A 20,206-nucleotide genomic window follows, 5' to 3' on the forward strand; every position below is an offset into this window, starting at 1 on the left:
GATGAGCTATGTGATACTTTCATAACTGAGGCAAAGACTTTATCAGCAGTTAGTTTTTCACTGACAACTCTGTTCTAACTTCTAAGAAGAAACTGTTTCATTCATTAAACAATCTACGGTATTGTAGATAGAGGCCATGTAGTTTTATTGATCTGCTAATCACAGTATCTAAATTAAAAAAAAGTCAATAATAATATTCATGCAAGGGTAAATAAAAGCAGAGAATGATCATCAACCCACTGAAATACTTGCACTCCTTCAGCGATTGTCTTTCCAATGTCTTAGCCATTATGCCATGTTTTTCTTAATAACACATTGGATTTTTAATATGATTTTGTCCATATTTCTTCCCAGTATTTTTTTGTTGATTTTTTGTCACATGGCTTTTTTAACTTCATCTTATTTTCAACTTACGTAAAATTACCTTTAATGTAATCAATTTACAAGCATATTATATTAAATTTTTTTGTATTTTTTTAATTTATTTTAGGAGTTGATCCAGGATATTCAAGTCCCGGTTTACCTTCTGTTGATTCTGCTGTTGAATCATGGGACAGCTCACAAAGCCCTTCAGTCAATCACAGTACGCCACCGTTTTACAAAAACGGTATGGTAATAATTAGAATAATAATATTTTGAATTTAGCACTTTACAGTGTATAATGTAGTAATCATTCAGTCTATTAAAATTGTATTCTGATAACCACTCAAATTTTAAAAGGTAATGAAACTTTAAAATCACTAAAATGTTATTTTATTTAAGTAGACTTTTTTATTATTACATAGAGCAATTTAACAATATCATTACTAAATTGAAACATCCACAAAATGAAACGTATAAAATAAAATTCATATTTCATAAAATATATCTAAATGAATATAATAACCTTATTCTAATAATCAGTTGATTGTCTACTCTGCGATGGACAATTTGTATGAAGAAAATATTTTCCACCAGGCATTAAAATAAATTTTCTATATTCATTGATACCTGATCAGAAACTGTAATTCCAGATTTTTAAGTCTTCTTGGCATTTAGGATTGTATTATGTGAATTTCGTCTTATAATTCTCAAATCTGCAATTCTCTTTCAGCAAAGTCTTCTTTTTTTATGTTTTGTTATGTTTTATGTTATTTATGTTTTTCAGTATAAAAACCCATGTTTTCAAAAAAAAACTTGAATACACAAACATTTAAGATATCCTTCTCTACATATACGCATAATTTAATATCGGCGGGCAATAACGGTAACAACGGTGTGAGTGGGGCGCACAATGTACGGAAGCGTTGATAAAAGCATCACTCCCACCTCGCAGTTCTCCCACCATAGCGGCGCTGCAGCCCCACCACTCTTATGCACCAATAAAAGACTATCACCATGAGAGTGACCGCAATCATCGTCGACCATCCCCTAAAGAAGGAGTTCCCGGTCCGGTTCAACATGGAACCTCACAGCGGATGCCAACATCCCCGCCGGAGCAGCAGGCCTGGGCGGCCCACTGAGGGAGCCGCTGGATGCAGACGCTATATTCTCGTTCCAGCTCCAGCTTGCCGGGCTCAACAGCAAGAACCGGTACAACGTGAGATCGGCCGGGGAGAGCCGCCGCGTCGGTGAAAGACGACCGACGCCGACCTGACACTGCAGGGTTCTGGGAGCTACCACTGCCACGCTGTAGTGGGGATCGAACTGCCGCTAAGGGAAAGCCCGGTCGGACTTCAATGGACGAGCCGCAACTCCCAGGCTTCGCTGGAGACCAGCTTCCGGAAACAACAGCTCTTCTCGGAGCTAAAGCTAAAAAACTGCCCTTTTCAGGGACATCGCAAGGTAGTCAATTACATGCTGACAAAGCCATTTGGTGACAATATATATAGATAGGTAGGGTCTATTGAGTATTATTCTACTCTATTCTACTGAGTATTATTCTTTTGAATTTAAATACATTTACATTCTCTAGACAATATTTCTTCATCATATATCATTTGCCCTAAGACAAGTCCCTTGCACTATGTTCATTTTTGTTCTCCTTGATTCCCAACTTTAAAGATCTTGTTAACTTTTATTTCCTTTTAGATCATTTGTAATTTTACTCTTTTCCAACTTCACTTTTTTCAACTGATTCTTAGGATTTTTGTGGTTATTTATTTTCCTTCTCGTACCTGCCTATCAAAAGGAATGTAATATATAAACTTTATAGTATATGAAAACCTTTATGATTGGTATGAGATTCAAAATTAAAGGCAAAGATCCTACCACACTGCCAAAAACTGGAATTGTCATTGTATTTATTAACACAGTTGTTGCTTGGAATTATTGAAAATATTACTTGCAGTTAAATAACCCTCCAGGTTGGTCTAGTGGTTAAACTCAGTATTGTAAAATCAGCTAATTTACAAAGTTAAGAGTTCTAAAGTTTGTGTTCTTAAAAGGACTTAAATTGTTAAAAAGAAAGGCAGTTTCTTTTATAAGGATTTGAATATAGATTATGGTTACCAGTGTTCTTTGGTGTTTGGGTTTTAATTAAATCCACATCTCAGGAAGTTGACCTGAGTCTATTCAAGACTACATGTTTATCATTACTTTATAATTGCATTAAATCTGCAGCTACATAAGCCTGGCAAGCTGGTAGCAGTGACTGATTAGAGAAAATAGAGATTAGAGAAACTGATTAGAGAAAATAGACAAAACAAACTTATGGTTAAACCTAGAATCTGGTTTATTGTATGAAAGTGTTACTTAGCTTTCAAGGTGGTAGCCTTGTATCCAGTTTTTCACAAAAATGTTTAACTGTGATTGAAAAATCTTGATAAATAAATATTTATTCTGATCAGAACATAAGAATACATTATACAGATCACTTCAGTGGAAGATAAATTAGAAATTTAAAAAGAAATTATAAAGTAAAAAAAAAAAAACATGTTAAAAGACAGTATTAATTATTTAAATACAAACACATGATATACTGGTAATATTAAGGTAAAATGTTAAATGTAAAAATTTACTACAAAATGATTCAAAATTCAGAAGCAACTATTAAAAAAATTATTTTGAGAACTTATTTATATGTACATTGAGCAGATAAATTGTGTTTAGTATTACTTAAAAATTTATCAATAGAGTGATGTTATATTTAAAGAAAATCATATAATTTTATTATATATTATAAATTAACGGCTGCGCGTTATTATAAATTAATATTCTTAAACTTAAATAGTGAGTTGAGTTTTACAAAAACATCTCCATTGTCTGGTTTGGTAAAGAATACAGTTTTCTTTTTTCTTTTTAGTAATAAATGATATCTTTCTTTTTAGAAAAACTGCACATTCATAAGTATAAATAATACAAGGTTAAGTTGACATATTTACTTTGCTAAATATAAATCAACATGTTTCATAATACTTATAGGAGCCAGATAATGATAGCCCATTTTTGTATCTTGTATTTTATTGAATCTTAAAAATTTGTTCTGACTTTTTGAGAGTCTGACTTTTTGAGAGAGATGACATTATACTTTATATGAGAATATATGTAGATGTGATAAATATCTAAAATGATGATGACAAGCTTAGCATTTCATTAAGGTGTTTCAGAGCAAAAACACCTTCATAAACGCCTTGATTTTATTACAAATGAAATCAATTGGATCATCTCACAAGAACTTATCATGTAATAAAATAACCAGAAATTTTGCTTTGTGGGAAACAGAAATACTATTGTTATCATTAATTGTTATTCTATCCACACACTCAGCAATATTATGGCTACCTTAGAAGCACGTTGATATGGTTTTATCCATATTTAAAATGCAGATACCACGACTCTGTTTCTTTTCCTGTTGTAATCAATTATTACCTTGAGACTCATGATCTGGTCTGAACAGCTCCTCCAGGGTCTGAATTACCTCCAGGTGGTATTTACCTAGTTCTTTCTCAAGTGTGAACCAATCCTGTTTAGGATAATTTTTGAAAGAATTTTGTATGTTGTGACTAGGAATGAAATTCCCCTATAATTGTTAGGATCTGTTTTGTTCCCTTTTTTGTGTAACGGATGGATGAGGGCTGTCTTCAGTGTTCTAGTAGTTCTTTTATCCAGATGTTGACAAGCTGTTGATGAAGGACTGTTTTTTGCTGATACTCCTTCATATTTCCAGATCTCTGCAAAAGTCTGATCTTCTTCTGTTTTGTAATTATTTTATTTAATAATACCAAATAATTTTAATTTTGTGGTTTAATATGGTTTTCCTTATTTTAAAAATTTTAGTTATAAAATTATAACGACTAGAACTTAGATGTTCATCATATGTAATTTTTTTTTTTTAAATTTCAGATGATGTATACAAAGATAATCGAATGATGACAGTCAATTGGCAACAATCAGAAACACTTCAGCAGAGCTCAAATAGTCTTAATACAACAGCTCATTCTGGTATCTACATTTGTTATCTTAACTTCAGAGTGTTCAAAAAGTGATGCAACCTTATGGGAAAATGAGTAAGTTACAATAGTTGTTGAAAGTGGCCTCCATTATGCGATTCACATAATTGAATACGACGTTGCATGCTCTTAAACACATGTTATAACGTTTTTTGAGGAATTTCAGCGATGCAGCGTTCAATTTTGCTCTGCAATGAGTTTTGTAAGCAGAATCCTTAAAGTTCCCCTCAAGAAAAAGTCAGGAGGGGATAAATCAGAAGACCAAGGGGTCCACAACCCCTTCAAAATCACTTGTCCGTGAAACCAGTGATCCAAGAAAGTCATAGTATTGTTGGCTGTATGAGCCATAGCATTGTGTTGCTGAAATCACCTGCACTCTAGCCGGTCTGCAGGTATAGTGTTTACAGATTTTTACATCATCTGTATCTATTGCTCGCTCACTGTTTACTGCGCTGTGAAAAAATATCATGAAGATTTGCCTACATAACATTACACATCAAACATCCTCTTTTTGTCCATGCAGAGGAAACTCATGCAGCTTATTTGGATTTTCCGTACATCAAATGCATGAATTCTCCGCAATCATGTATCCATCAAGGTGGAATCATGCCTTGTCAGACCGAAACCAATCATCAAGTTCTTCCCAATCTGGCATTACAGATGACATAAACCACAGACAGAAAGCTACACATTTTCCAGCATCTGCAGGTAACAACTCATAAACAACATAAATTCTGTATAGATGCATCTTTAAACAATTTCGCAATTCTGTGTGAGCACTACCAACAGAGAGACTATCTGGCTAGATAGGTGTCGCACAGACTTCTTGGGACTAACAGAAAATGCAGCTTGCATGTCAGTCAACTTTGCTGGTGTAAGTACTTTCAGTCGTCAACTTTTAGTTGCATCTGCCACATTCCCTGTCTCTTGGGACTTGTCTTACAGCCGCTTGATGGAGAACTTGTTTGGCACACTTTTCTGTGAAGGCATTCTGGGTCTGGGCATAACTGGCACATCTAATGGTACTGGGAGACAATGAATATTCCCTGGGTGTAACCCATTTTCCTCATTTAAACCTGCTACAAAAGAAGGAACATTCTTCCATAAGGTTACATCACTTTTTGAACACTGTAATTTTTCTGAATTTTGTAATTTTTTTCTGAATCTTTTGTGTGTATACTTAATAAACTAGAATATAATCTAATACTGTAAAGCACACTAACAACATTTGTTCCTTTATAGTACAACGCTAACTTGTTCAACATATAATGTTTTTAAGGTAATTGTGATAAGTAATTGTGAATTTATCAAAACTTCTGTATACCCTGTTATAAGTGTAATAAAACAATGTTCACCCTTAATACTCTCTTCCTGAATAAAGTACAGCACAGGAAGGTATTTTAAACTTTATATAAAACATCTTTGACATTTTATATTTATTTATTTTTTTATAAAACCCCATTTCTACATGTATAACACACAATTCTACTTTTTTTCTTTTAATTATTCTGTTTTGTTTTTTCTGATTGGTTAAATTTTTTTTATTGTTCTAGATGCTGAGGATACCTGCTCCTCATTTAGATTATCAGAAACAGTATTATCTGAATTACAAGCACAATTAACAGCAAATCATAAAAATGGAGTACTACCTTCACCACCATGCCCATTACAAGTGAAATATCAATATCGTAATAATACACATCCTCCTCTTAGACGAAGATCAAGTACACTTGGGTTAGTATTTTCTTTTTTCTTGTTTATATATGTTTTGTTCAGTTACCTGGTATTCAAAGTATTTATTAAATTAGGTTTTCGTGATCTACATGGTGCCTGAGTTATATGATTCATTTATATATGATGAATAAACCTGTTTGTGAAATAAATTGACTTGTTTCATTATTATATAACAGTTACTGGAATATGCAGAGTATGTATTTTTTTATATGGTGGCTCTATGGAAAGTAACTTCAGATTCATTATTAAAAAAATACCGGTTTATAAGAACAATTTAATGTATACATCTTATAGCTACGTCTCTACATAATTGCCACCCAAATTAAGACACTTGTCGTATTTTTAAACCGGTTTTTGAATACCCTCATCATAAAACTCTGCTGCCTGTGAATTAAGCCAGATAGTAACACCATTTTTCAGCTTCTCATCATTTCAAAACGCTGCATTGCTAGCCATTTCTTCATTTTCATGAAAAGTTTATAATCACCAGGAGCCAAATCAAGGCTGTGTGGAGGATGGTTAAACAACTCCCATTTGAAACTCGATTTGGCTGGCATTCAGTGTGTACTGCAGTATGTGGATGAGTGTTATGAAAAACAACAATGCCTGAAGCATGTTTGTTTGTATGGCCTTTCTCAATTTCTTCCATGTCTTGCAGTAAGTTTTAGTGTTAATTGTCTTGCCTTGCCTCTTTCCATAAAATCAACCAGATCACACCTTTATGGTCCCAAAAAACCAATGTTTCTGTTGGTTCCAACAGAAACATTGGGAACAGAAACTTGTGCGACACCTATCTAGTCAGATAGTCTCTACTATCTGGCTAACTTTTACAGTTGGATCTATTTTTTTTCTCAATTGATGAGTCGGAGAAATGTCATTTATGCATGCCCCATAAATGGGGCAGTGTAGGACTCACACATCCAATAGATGTTAAAAGCATATGTATACTTGCATCCTACTGACTGAAACTGCCATGTCCCCACTGCGGCCGGACCACAATAAAGCACTCTCAGCCCCGGGTGGTGCCTTCAGGCTCAGGGGTTCAAGAGTTTGAATCTATTTGTTTAAAATTTTTATTACTGTTTTTTTTTCTTTTCTGTAAATGTGTTAATTTAATGGCGGGAACACTTTGTTAATTATATAACAACATTAAGGAGGTAATACCCTTCTCCCGGTATAAATTACTATAATTCTTTTTACTTTATACTTTTTCAAACGATCAACCTAAATTTTTTTTAAAATTATTTATCTTCCGGTGAGAAATTATTAGAACAACCCTTCACCCTTCATCCTTCTGCTGATTTGTATGAGGATCATAAAGAAAGTAAAGATTATCTGATTATAATAAATATAAAACAAGTATAAATAATTTAAGTATTAATCATGTTTTCTGACTAATTTTTGTTTAACATCATTATAGAATGATGTAAAACAAAAATATTTTAAGAAATAATAATCAAGACCAAGGCCAGATGAAGACTATGGTGGATAATGATGGTTATTCAAATTCTTCCAAACCAAATTTTTAAAGCAGTACTTTTAATGTTTCCAATCGACTGTTATATATAATAAAGTAATGCTGTTGTGCTGTTTGGCAGTTGTGTGATAAGTCAATTAAGTGTTTATTTTCAGTATTTGAATTTATTGTTGTTCCTTATCACATGAAATCACAATTTGCTTGATTTTCTTTGATTTTGAAGGAAGGTGTTGCAAATGATACAACTCAATTGGTGTTTACTTTTAAGAGGCTTCAATATAAAATTGGTCATCCAAATCGTTTTATGACAGATCCATGTTTTGTCACTAATAACTGTTCAATCATGATATTATGTGGACTTCCTCTTTCTTATATTCACTTCTTATTCTTCTCAAACAAATTATTTAAGAACATATTGTTCTATCTTAGTCTTAAAAATTAAATTATTAACATAAATTATTTAAACTTAAATGAACTTTAATCAGTTGTAATTAGAATGTTTTTTTAATGGATCTAAAATAATTGAAATGTAAAATTACAGTGTAATCTTCAATAATAATTAAAACTTAATATTAAATATAAAAATGTAATAAAGTCAAACCTAACCGTAAAATATTTGTTTAATTTCATTTTATGCAACTAGCACCACATATAGTACAAGGAATTAGCCAGGCAATTAAATGTAAGGCATGAATTGTATATGAAAATTGAATATGGTTTTTGGCAGGCAGTATGATCAATCATGATATTATGTGGACTTCTTTCTTGTAGCCGCTTTTTATTCTTCTTGAAGGTAATTATTTAAGAAGCATCTACACAAAAAGAATTTCTCTTGATATCATGATTGAATAATAGTATTATAATTTATTCTTTATCACTTTGCTTATATCGGACTGAGAAATCTCACGGACTGTTCCAAATTTCTATTTATTCTTTCTTTGGTCAGTTATTTGTTCAAATGGCATAAATCTTTTTGTTCATATGTAGGATGGACCTTGAAATTTGAGAAAATGAGCTATGGAATCCGTCAATAGGGAACCATATTTCCTTACAAATCTTATTTTAATTTTTTTTATTTTTGTTCTTCAGTCACAGTATAAAGTAATCCAGAACATATTTTAGTTATGAATGTACTATAATCATCTTTAATTCATTTATAATCTCATCATCATACATTCCCTAATTTATCTATAATTTTTTTTTAACCGTCTAGCCAAACCTAGATATTAATTTGGTTTTAATATATTAGAATGTTATTACACAATATTGAAAATATTTTAATCATTACAGATTACATGATGCTGTTGAAGTTGATCTGAGTGGACAAAATGTACAGAATATGTTCCAGTTTTCTGATCAAGAATCAATAGCATGTACTCTATCTACAGATAATAAAACCATTCCAGAAGTTACATTTAATACTTTTCTTAATAAGGGTCAAACACAAAATTTAACTCAAGATGCAGATTCTAGTAGTTGTAATAAAGATATTTTCCAGGTACATGTGTTAAAACTTGTTTTATTCGATTGTTAGTTAAGTTTTATGGATATATTTTAATGTATGTAGGTAATTATATAATATAAAATTATTCAGCCATTCCACAAAGAACAGAATTAAAAAACACTTATGTTACTTTTTACATTTTCAAAGTGCTTTCGGGCCTAAGCCCATCTCCAGTAATTTTTTTCTATTTTGCATTTACGTATTAAAATACATGATACATTAAAATTTGTACAACAAATATTTTTTCATAAATAATTTTTTTTTTGTTGAAATTTAAAACTTTATCTTTAACATGATGTCAATAAATTATTGTAATCCATTTGTAGAGTACAGTACTTTATTAACATATTGTATTGTATTGATGATGTATTGACAGTACGCTAAAGATTTAAAATAATGTTTTAAATTTAAAAAAAAAAATTTATTGACTGAAAAAGTATTTGTTCTAAAAACGTATCATTTATTTTAATATGTAAATGTAAAAAAGAAAAAAAAATTACTGAAGATGGGCTTAAGCTCAAAAGGGCATTGAAAATTAGAAAAAAATAAGATGAATGCTATTTAATTCTGTACTTTGTGGAGTGACTGAATAGGTATATATTACACAATTAGCTAGAATTTATGTATAAAGGAAATACGGACTACAAAAAAATTAATTTTAATAATTTAATGTATGTATATGAGGTGTGCGGTTAACTCCTAAAATAGCCATATAGTGTTGCCCTGTAAAGATATAGTTGGAATCCCATGAGTTATTATGTTTCTACATATTTTAAATAATATGTGCATAAACCTTAAGCCTAAAAAACCATTTGTTTGTACCTTTTGTGATACTTTTTTGGACCTTTGCTTCCTAGTTAAGGTTGGCAATTGAAGCGAGCATTGGTTAAGTTTGGTTAGATTATATTTATAATTTAAATTTATATTTATAAGTAGTAATGCTTATATTGGACCTTCAGGTTTATTTGGAACATCCATGTTTGTGTAAAATCGACGAGTAGAAATAAAAGGATAGGTTAGTGAGCAAACCGAGTGTAGGTTAAGTTTGGTAAGATTATATTTATAATCGTTCTGCAAATACCTCTAAATACCCACAGATTTGAAATAAAGACTTGAAAAAAGTGGCTGTCAGATTCCGAAAAAGAATCCCTTTTACAGATTTGTGTGTAAACTTTGTCATAAAATTGAAGGATTGAAATTTAGTATAGCATGTTGACGTCAAATTTTATCTGAAACTTAGTAAAACTGCTATTAAAATTCTGTTGTTGAAGCTAGTCTATAGTGCAGATAATCTGACAAAGTCATTTCTTTGATTGGTATTAATAATTAAGATGGTTAAGGAAATTTGAAAAATAATCCCAGAATTGAGCAGATAAAAACATAAATGTTAACAAAATGCAAGATTTTATGTAGTTTGACAAATAATTAAATGTGCGATTAATGGATGATGAAAAAGTTACATCATTCTATTCAGAGAAAACACCTGAATCATGACCCTTAATACAAGATTTAATGTAGTTTGAAGATAATTAAGTGTGCGATTAATGGATGATGAAAAAGTTACATCATTCTATTCAGAGAAAAGACCAGAATCATAACCTTACAAGGGAATCATCATTCACCATTCATAACGAGATAGTTTTTAGATCAATAATTTTTGCAAACAGCTTATCTGATGTAGCCCCCATGTGATTTTTGGATGTTCCCAAAATTAAAAAATGTATTGAAAGGATGAAAAGTTCTTTTTCTTTTTGAGTCATCAATAATTAAACATGTTTGATGGTATTCCTTTCTGTTCATTATTAATTTTTTAACTTGGACATCATTACTTCATCTTAGAACCTCATCTTACTCACACACTTCAGTCTCTGTCTTTTATTGTAATGTTTATCTTCTTACACTCTTCTATCACCAAGTTATATCATTAAAAAAATTATACTATTGATGATTTATTAAACCTAAACAGTGATTTATTTTTTATGTCATTGTATCGCATGACCTCCAGCTCATGCCTGTTCTGTGTCTGGTTACTATAGACTACCAAAAACAGGACCAACCAACCCAACATCATTGTTATGAGTTTGTATTTACAAATTCATCTGTTTATGAAAATGAAAAGCACTCATTAATGGCTCTAATGGGCATTAGTACCAAGCAATTTTTTTTATTCCTTGAACATTAATTTCTCAAGTATATTAAGGGCTTGCCAAAGTCCTTATCCTCTGTGAAAAATCAGATCTACACAAAAATCAATTCACATGACAAAATGTTAACCTAATTCTGCCATTCTGCAACAAGAACGTCTTAACAAGTTTCACAAATATAAATGCAACAGCATAAACAAATAATACAACCGTGTACATAATAATTCTATTGTACTTTTATCATTAGGTCTTTCCTGCTCATCTAGTGATTTCATTGTAGAATTATATGCCATTAGCAAGGCATAAAATTTAATTATCCCAAGATATCAAATTCCTTATATACAGCAGCTCAATGAATGTCTTACAAGCATTAAATATTCTGTATTTGAGATATGGATTTCACTACATTCTCCCATTACAATACCCATGAAATTCATTGTCTGTTGGATTTCTAGTCATGTAGGAATACTAGGAATTAAGTGAACAGATCTCTCTGCAAAAACCTAGACAACTAGCGTTTTGCAAAAAAAAAAGCAACAAAAAAATACACAATGTAAATTTTTGCGGTGTTCAAAAATCAATTTCTACCATCAGGAAAAATTACAAAAGCAAACAGTTTTAAGAATTAATAAATTGCTGTGATCTATTTTTCAAAATTTTAAAATAAAAGGTAAATTAAAAATTTTAATGTAAAGTTTCATTATAAAAGTTTTGTATAATATAAAATTTAACTTTGAAAGTCATTTTTTCCAAAAAATCTTAGGAATAAAATTTTTTTTTCCATATTTTATAGTAAGATTAATGATGTTGACTATACAGCCAAACTCTGTAATAAACAGAAGTGGAGATATCACTAGCAGTAATAAATATCTCCACTTACGTCTCAGTAGGTTTGGCATCCAGAGATCCAAGTCATGCACATCAAAGCAACAAAAAAAATCAGACATTAAGTAATCATATTTAAAGATTTATTTATTTTAATAACATATACTCAAAATGACTATCCAATTCAATAATTCATGTACAGATTGTTTTACCATGTTTGAGGCCACTTTGTGAAGCACATGTATATTGATGTTGTTAATCTCTATCGTTATCTTCATCTTTAGTTCTTCCAGTATATGTGGCCTGTTTTTTTAGACTTTTCCTTTAAGATGAAATCCGGGAACGTGAGGGCCATAATCCTTTAGATGATACGCTTGCCAAAAAACCACACAAGAAATGCATAGTTTCATTTGATATGTAACATGTGGCACTGTCCTGCTGGAACCAAAAATCACATTCACTATCTTCAAGAAGCACAATAAACTGTGTAATGATATCTCGGTACACAACTTTTCACAGTAGATTAAAAAAAATGGGGCCCGCGATTCAACGATGTGATAGGCACACCACACTCCCATTTTCTGAGAATGTAAGGGATTTTCATGTAATACATTTGGATTTTCAATTGACCAAATTCTAGTTCTTTGACTGTCCACATAGCCACTAAGGTGAAACCACACCTCATCAGTGAAAAAAACACGGCCAAGCTCTGCAATTCCGTGGTTCTCAACAAATGATCGAAACTATGTTCAGTACACTACACACTTTTCTTTATCCGGCTCCTTCAGTTCTTGAACACAACGAATATGATATGCATGAAAGTGTAATCGCTTCATCGCTCTCTGGGCACTTCCATATGAAATCTGAAAGTGTACTGATTGGCTTCTTAAGCTTTTTGAAGGCAAATGTTGAATCACATTCTTAATCTCAGCCGGTATAGCAACAGTCAAAATGGCTGGTCTCCCAGTTCTCTTCTTGTTTACAACTGATCCGCATTCTCTAAAACGAGTGATTAATCTTGTTATGGTTGAATTATTAGGTGCTGCCACATCCAGATATTTCCCACAAAATTCGTCTACAATACACTCATAAGAACAACTGCAAAAATAATGTTCAATGATGAAAACTCATTGCTGTTGTGGAAAACAACATGTTTGTAAAGTAATAAAGCACTAAGTGTCGTGTGATCAATACACTTAACAATGGCATCTAGGTTTGTTGTTGTTAATTACCCATGGTCCCTATCTTGCGGTAGCCGATAGAACTTTTTCAATATACTACTTTACATTCACTTTAATTTTGATGTGCATGACTTTTGGATCTCTCTTAAACAGTATATTTCACTCTGTGTAAAAGGATTTTAAAACACTTTGCTCCTCACTTTCTTTAATAGGCATAGTGTGTTGTTATTCTTGGGGATAGCTTTGCCATTTTTGGAAGTGACTGGTGTCTTATGACAGATTACTTACAACTGTTGTTGTTATACACTTAATATATGCAAACATATATAACAATTCCATTGTATGTGAAGTCTCTTAGATTCATAAAGCTTCTCCAGCATTGCTTAAAAAGATAAGGAAACATTGAAATATGGATATACCTTAATTACAAAATCTTTAAATAAAACAGAAAAGTGGTTATAGATCATACTAATGCATAAATAGTTATATAAACAATAGTGAGTAATTACTTAAAGATAGTAAATAAACAAAATAAGTAAAGAATAAGATAAATAATATTTTGAAAATGTTAATTGTAAGATACTGACTGCATATTTAAAAATACTTTAAAATATATGCACAAAATGTAAATTGATAGAACTAGTACTATTATTTAATATCATTAAAAGTACTCCCTGTGACTCATCTAAAGCATCATAGCCTTAACAATATGTATTATCTGTTATATTACTAAAAAAGAGAATACTTATTTAATATACTTTCAAAGATCATAATATGTTTTAGGCTTCAGATTCATATCTCAAAAACATTTGTGCCTTAGTGGTTTTATTAGTGTATTTAAATAGTTTGCTGTGCTACATGGAAATTCTGATCAGATTCAGTCTTTATTGGTTTTTTAAGTAAATCTTAAAATTTCATTTTAAATAAATCAATTGAAAGAAATTTCAGATCATTAGATAATTTATTAAAGATAAAAATTGAAGCAAAATCTGGATCCATTTTTTTGGTCAAAGTATAATGCTGTTTTATGCAAAAATAATTTTGTCCTTTGATTTGATAGAGATAAATACTGACTGCTATTTTTTTAGGAAAACATCAGTAGACAAACACACCTTTCAGCTCATTTTTGTATTCTACAGCTATACAATATTTGAATTATTTTTGTTACAATATATTTCATTGTATTATTCTTTATTCATAAAAGAATGAGGAACAAAGTGTTTTATTTTATTGTGCCTTTTTAATTTGTAAATATATTTGGCATCTCTCTTCTATTTGCCAAATTTATCTCAAAATATGTAGACTGAATAAAAATCTATTATTAAAATAAATAATTTTTTTTTCTAGGTTACTCTTTTCAAAGATCCAGTGTACGAAGATTTTGGATTTAGTGTTTCTGATGGACTCTATGAACGAGGTGTGTTCATTAATAGAATTAGACCTGGCGGTCCAGCTGATAATAGTCGAATGTTAAAACCATTTGATAGAATATTACAAGTAAGTCTGACTTACTGTAAATTTTAATTATTTACTATGATAGAGATGATTTTTATGTTGAATAAAAAGGCTGTCTAGAAGTAGAATTTTAGCAGAATGTATCTTTTAGCTACCATTTTTTCATGTGTTGAAGTGCCATTATTTTCTTTGAAAAATTTAAATCGCTTTTTATGATAAAAATTGGGAAAAAATTTAATCTCTGCTAAAATCTATTTTTCATCTGACTTCAAAAAAATAATTCTTAATTACTGTAAATATTTTTGAATTTTTTATGCATGTTCAAGCTTTATATAGCGGGGTGATATTTATGTATAGAAACAGCTTCTTTATATTGCATATCTGAAAGGTATTTGTAGGCAGAAACAAATGGGGTTTTCTACATAGTTAAAAAAAATCTGCATTATGGTGGGTTTTTAATTTCTGTCTGCCAACTTGGATCCGCAATATTAAATCAAACTTATTTTTTTTAAATAGGAAGGTGGATATATGATACATGATTTCAATTGAAAATTTTACAACAATGGTGAAAACCCATTTTTCTATCATAACACCTTCGTTATCGAGTTACAAGCATTCAAAGATGCAATGATAGAAAAATCATGTTAACAATAAAACAAGGTAGAACGCGCTGCATGAACAATTTTATCGCATTTTACATTTATATCGCATACAATAACAAACTTTAAACAATACTATAATATTGATATAAATAATAACTAATAATTAATAACATAACAACAAAGTAAACGGCTGTATCAACTGATATTATTTTCTAAATAAAAATTAACTTCCAGTGTTAATGTCAGCTGATATTTGTTACTTATCAGCTGTTAATTTATAACATTGCAGTTTTTATTTTCCCTGACAGGGAGTCTTATTCTTTAAGACTTTGGGGGTTGGCGTCCCAGGAATTTAAATTGTCCAGGAACATTCGTCTAATCCTGGACAATGACAAAGATGTTTTGGGTTGGGTATTTTTATTTCTTCAAAGTGTGTTGGTATTTTAGATACTTTTTAGGAGTGTTGTTTTATTTTTATAGTGTTATGAATTTCATTTTTATATTTTTGTTATCCAAGTAGTGTAAGTTTTTTATTTTGCTTTTGTATTTCATATTTTTATTTAAGTTTTAATTTTATTTTTAAATTTTTATTGTATGTTTTGTATTTTGTTTTTATATTTTTGTTTTCTGGACAATGATAACGTACAAACGTTTTTCTCCCAAAAAAAAGTTTGTATTTGTTGAAACAATGCAACTAATTAACTCCTCATTTCACCTTTTTATTTCAACATACTTGTAATGGTAAAATTTGAAAGTACTAGTAAAAATCAAGTTGTAGGCCTAGCAGTTCAAATATTTTTTTTTTTTTGTGAAAGTTTTATTATTAGTTTCCTTGTTCATTTATTTAGTTTTATTAAATATCAAATCTACAAACAACAATGCCTTCTTTAAGTGAAACTGAAAGAATAACTCTGTTGATGATGTGCAGGTATGGTGACAGAGTTCAGCCTTTACAAGAGGTATGCGATTTATTTAATAACTGATTTGAACTGATAAGTAAATTGACTGTGATCAAGACGGTACAGCAATTTGAAGAAACCAATACTGTAAAGAATCATCCTTGTCCCATTAGACTAAGAACTGTCACAACTAAGGGTCATCAACTTTGTAGATGATCCTTATTAGTCAATTCGGAAAGCTGTTGTCTAACATGACATCAGTTATTTTTTGGTTCAAAAAATTCTTAAATAAGTTTCATCCTTATAAGCTACACCTGGTGCAAGAACTTTAGGAAGATGATTTTGACTGCCGAGTTGAGTATTGTGGCGGAAAAATTAGATGTAGACGCAAATTTTTCTAATTCAATAATATTTACTGATGAAGCGACTTTTATGTTAAATGGCCATATGAATAAGCAAAACTGTTGATATTGGAGCAATAATAATCCTAGCTGGATGTTGGAAGCTCATACACTGCACCCTCAGAAAGTGAAAGTTTGGCCAGGAATTGTCAGTCATTGTATTGTAGGGTTTTTTTTATTTTAGATGACAATCTTACAGGAGATGCTTACTGCAACTTGTTAGCCAATAGGAGTTTTCCAAATATCTGCAAAAATATTGGACAAGAGTTAAATAATAACGTATGGTTTCAGCGAGACGGGGCACTAAATCATTATCTAAGAGCAGGTTAAATTTTAAATGAATAATTTCCAAATCGCTGGATAGGTTGTAGAGGAGCCATAGAATGGCCTGCCAAGACCCCAGACCTGTCTCTTCTGGATTATTTTTTTTGGGGGTACCTGAAACATAATGTTTACAAAACAAAACCTGCAGACCTTAATGAATACAAAGAATAACTGATGAATCTGTTTGTGTGCCACCAGACATGATACAAGTTAAAAATGGATGTTACTTGAGGTGTAGCACATTGCCAAGCTGTAGAGAGGAAGCGTTTTGAACATCTATTGTAGAATGTTATTCTTCCAAAATTTATTTCATTAGTAATTTACAATCAAAAACATTTATTTAAAATTTTTAAATAAATATTGTAATATGTAAAGTAAATAATAAATATCTACTGATATAGCCATTTAATTTGTTGTTGTGTTGTTAATTAATTAGTTATTGTTCATTATTATCAATATTATAGCACTGTTTAAAGTTCATTATCAATGTAAAATGCAATAAAATTGTTCGTGTACCATGTTTTTCCTCTTTTTATTATTAACATGATTTTTCCATCATTGCAACTTTGAATTAACAAAGTCATTAACAGAAAAACAGATTTCACCATTTTTTTCTTATAAAATTTTAAATCAAAATCATGTCATACATCCACCGTTCTATTTAAAAAAAATAATTTTGATTCAATATGTAGGACAAAAATTAATAACCGCCCATAATGAAGATTTTTTTTTAACTATGTAGAACCCCATTTCTTTCTGCCTCCAAATACCTCTCAGATATTCAGTATAATAAAGCTGTTTCCATAGTTAAATATTACCCGGTATACTTCAACAAGTGGATCAGTTTTGTAATGTTTTTTTTTTTTTTTTAATGAAACATTAAATTGTCTTTATAAAGAAAATTTAAAGATTTAAAATGTCTAAACTATATGAATAATTAAAAATTTCATGTTTTCGTCTTTAATATTGCTTAGTATTGAATGTTACAGTGTGAAAATGAAATGGTTATGTACTGATATGTAGCCTGATGTCATTTGTATTAATTACATTCAATATATTTTCAAGAGAAAATGAAAAAAGGAAAAAACAAATAGTGGCAAAATTTGATTTATTTTTTAAAAAACAAATCAAATTTGTGGTGTGTGTATGTGTGTGTGCACATTATGTGTGACATTACTCCCTATCTTGCATTTAGGAAAAACTTTACTGCAGTTACTTTTTGCCACATTAATAATTGTAAAATTTTATTTTTAGTTACTTATGAGTTAGTTATTTATAACTTTAATGTTGATCAATTTTTGGGGAAAAATATTTTTTTTAAATGTTAGTTTTTGAATAATATAAATCTATTTTTTTTTTTACAACAATTGTAACAAGAAATCACTAATCATGTTATAAAATGCTATTATTTTATACTTATTTGAATTTGGTTATCATTAATATTTGATGATTTAAAAATAAAAATTATAACTTATGTTTAAGGTTAATGATACTAGAACACAAGATTTTGATTGCTGTTTGACAGTTCCTCTAGTTGCTTCAGCAGGTGATCGTTTAATTTTAGTCATATCACGTCCAAAATCAAGTTTGAAGGTAAGATTTATAACTTCATAATAATTCTGTAAAGAATCTTGTGTAATTGTAATTTATTCCTACAGAATGAATTTGTTTAACATTTTTATTTTACTAAAAATACCAATCATATTGTAATTAAATCTGTAATATTGAATCATTATTACTTATTTTTGAAGCAAAGCTTCTTAATGCAGGCTTCGGGATGGGGAGTCAACCAAAAAAAATCTCATGTGGACACCACATACTTGCTTGTACACCGATTAAATTACATATACACATTTTTTTGCGGCACTCATTGAAACTTATTTCATTTAAAAGTGAGGTATGATCCTCCAATTCTTCATTATTACGATCCATCATTATTATGATTATCACGATCCTCCAATTCACTTTATTGAAGTGGACAATTACACAATTGCATTGTGTGAACACCACATTGCATCACATTTTTTGTGGTGTCTGTTTCAGCATTTTATATTAGTTTATATATTAATTTTGTTTCACGTCATTTCCAACTTCATATACATATATTTTTTTAAACTTTTTTTCTTTAATTTAAATATATTGATTTATTAACCTCTGTAAATTTTTTAAATTAAAATGAAAAGTACATAAAATTTTATTTCACTAATAACTTCTGATTTTTTCATATTTTTTTTATTGTTATAATTGAATTATTATTTACTGTAAAAAAATTTTACAATCAGGACTAATAATTATTATTATTAATAAATCAATATATTTAAATTAAAAAAAAGTTTTAAAAAAATATATGTATATGAAGTTGGATTCGAACCGATGTGCCATCCCCTTGTAAGGGGATGTAATCCCATTACAAATATTTCATTAATTAACCTTTTATTTGGCTATAACTGTGGAACCAATGAAAATAAGTACCACACGATGTGGTACTTATTTTCTCTTATAAAGCTCTCATCGAGGGCTTATTACTGCATTTTTCTTTAGATTTTGGACTTTTTTGGATACTGCTGGTTTTTTTATTGCAATCAAAAGGGGAGGTGCACAACTAGATATAACAGCCTTAAATACAAAATTTCAACATCCTACGGTTGATTGTTTTTGAGTTATACATATGTACATAATAGACGTCACGCCGAAAGCATTCAAAATGGATTCAGGGATAGTCAAAATGGATATTTCGGTTGAAATCTATAAACTGAAATTTTTTGCAATTACAATACTTCCTTTAATTCATACAAGAAAGTAAAAACGACCATTGCGCGCTAGCTGATAACAGTTCATTCAAGAATCATGTTTAAAGAATGTTACTGTAACTCTTTTGTGAACTCATGCTCATATTTGTTATTATTATTTTAATAACAGATATATTCTTTATAATTTTACAATATTGAAGAGGAGTAATATAATTCTTTCTATTCCTTGTTAATTTAAAATTATCTAAATCGTGACTACTACTATTTCCAACTGACTTTTTGCAAATAAAAGCGCATCTTAATCTAGATAGTGCATTATTTATAGTATTTCATTGTTAGTTCATATTTCTTATTAATAAAAATAAAATAATTTTGTCATTTGTGTACATTATGTATACATTATTTTATTGCCTAAGAAGTTTCGCTTCCATCAAGTTCGCTTCTACGAACCAACGCACTCGATTTTATTTTGATTAATTA

At 30.0% G+C, this 20,206-nt stretch overlaps 1 protein-coding gene across 3 annotated transcripts in view; it reads left to right on the forward strand.

Moving 5' to 3' along the window:
• Grip (Glutamate receptor interacting protein) overlaps positions 1 to 20,206 on the forward strand; it is a 91,433-nt gene that overhangs the window by 61,028 nt on the left and 10,199 nt on the right. For 2 of the 3 annotated variants that reach the window (XM_075379626.1, XM_075379627.1), the window contains exons 13-18: positions 491 to 607; positions 4,324 to 4,422; positions 5,984 to 6,164; positions 8,932 to 9,139; positions 14,643 to 14,792; positions 18,459 to 18,569. In XM_075379626.1, coding sequence (XP_075235741.1) covers positions 491 to 607; positions 4,324 to 4,422; positions 5,984 to 6,164; positions 8,932 to 9,139; positions 14,643 to 14,792; positions 18,459 to 18,569 — 866 coding nt within the window. The remainder of the gene's footprint in view (positions 1 to 490; positions 608 to 4,323; positions 4,423 to 5,983; positions 6,165 to 8,931; positions 9,140 to 14,642; positions 14,793 to 18,458; positions 18,570 to 20,206) is intronic. The other variant, XM_075379628.1, reaches the window with a different exon arrangement.

This window comes from Lycorma delicatula, chromosome 12 (genome assembly GCF_047948215.1).
Source record: "Lycorma delicatula isolate Av1 chromosome 12, ASM4794821v1, whole genome shotgun sequence".
In the NCBI taxonomy this organism is placed as follows: domain Eukaryota; kingdom Metazoa; phylum Arthropoda; class Insecta; order Hemiptera; family Fulgoridae; genus Lycorma; species Lycorma delicatula.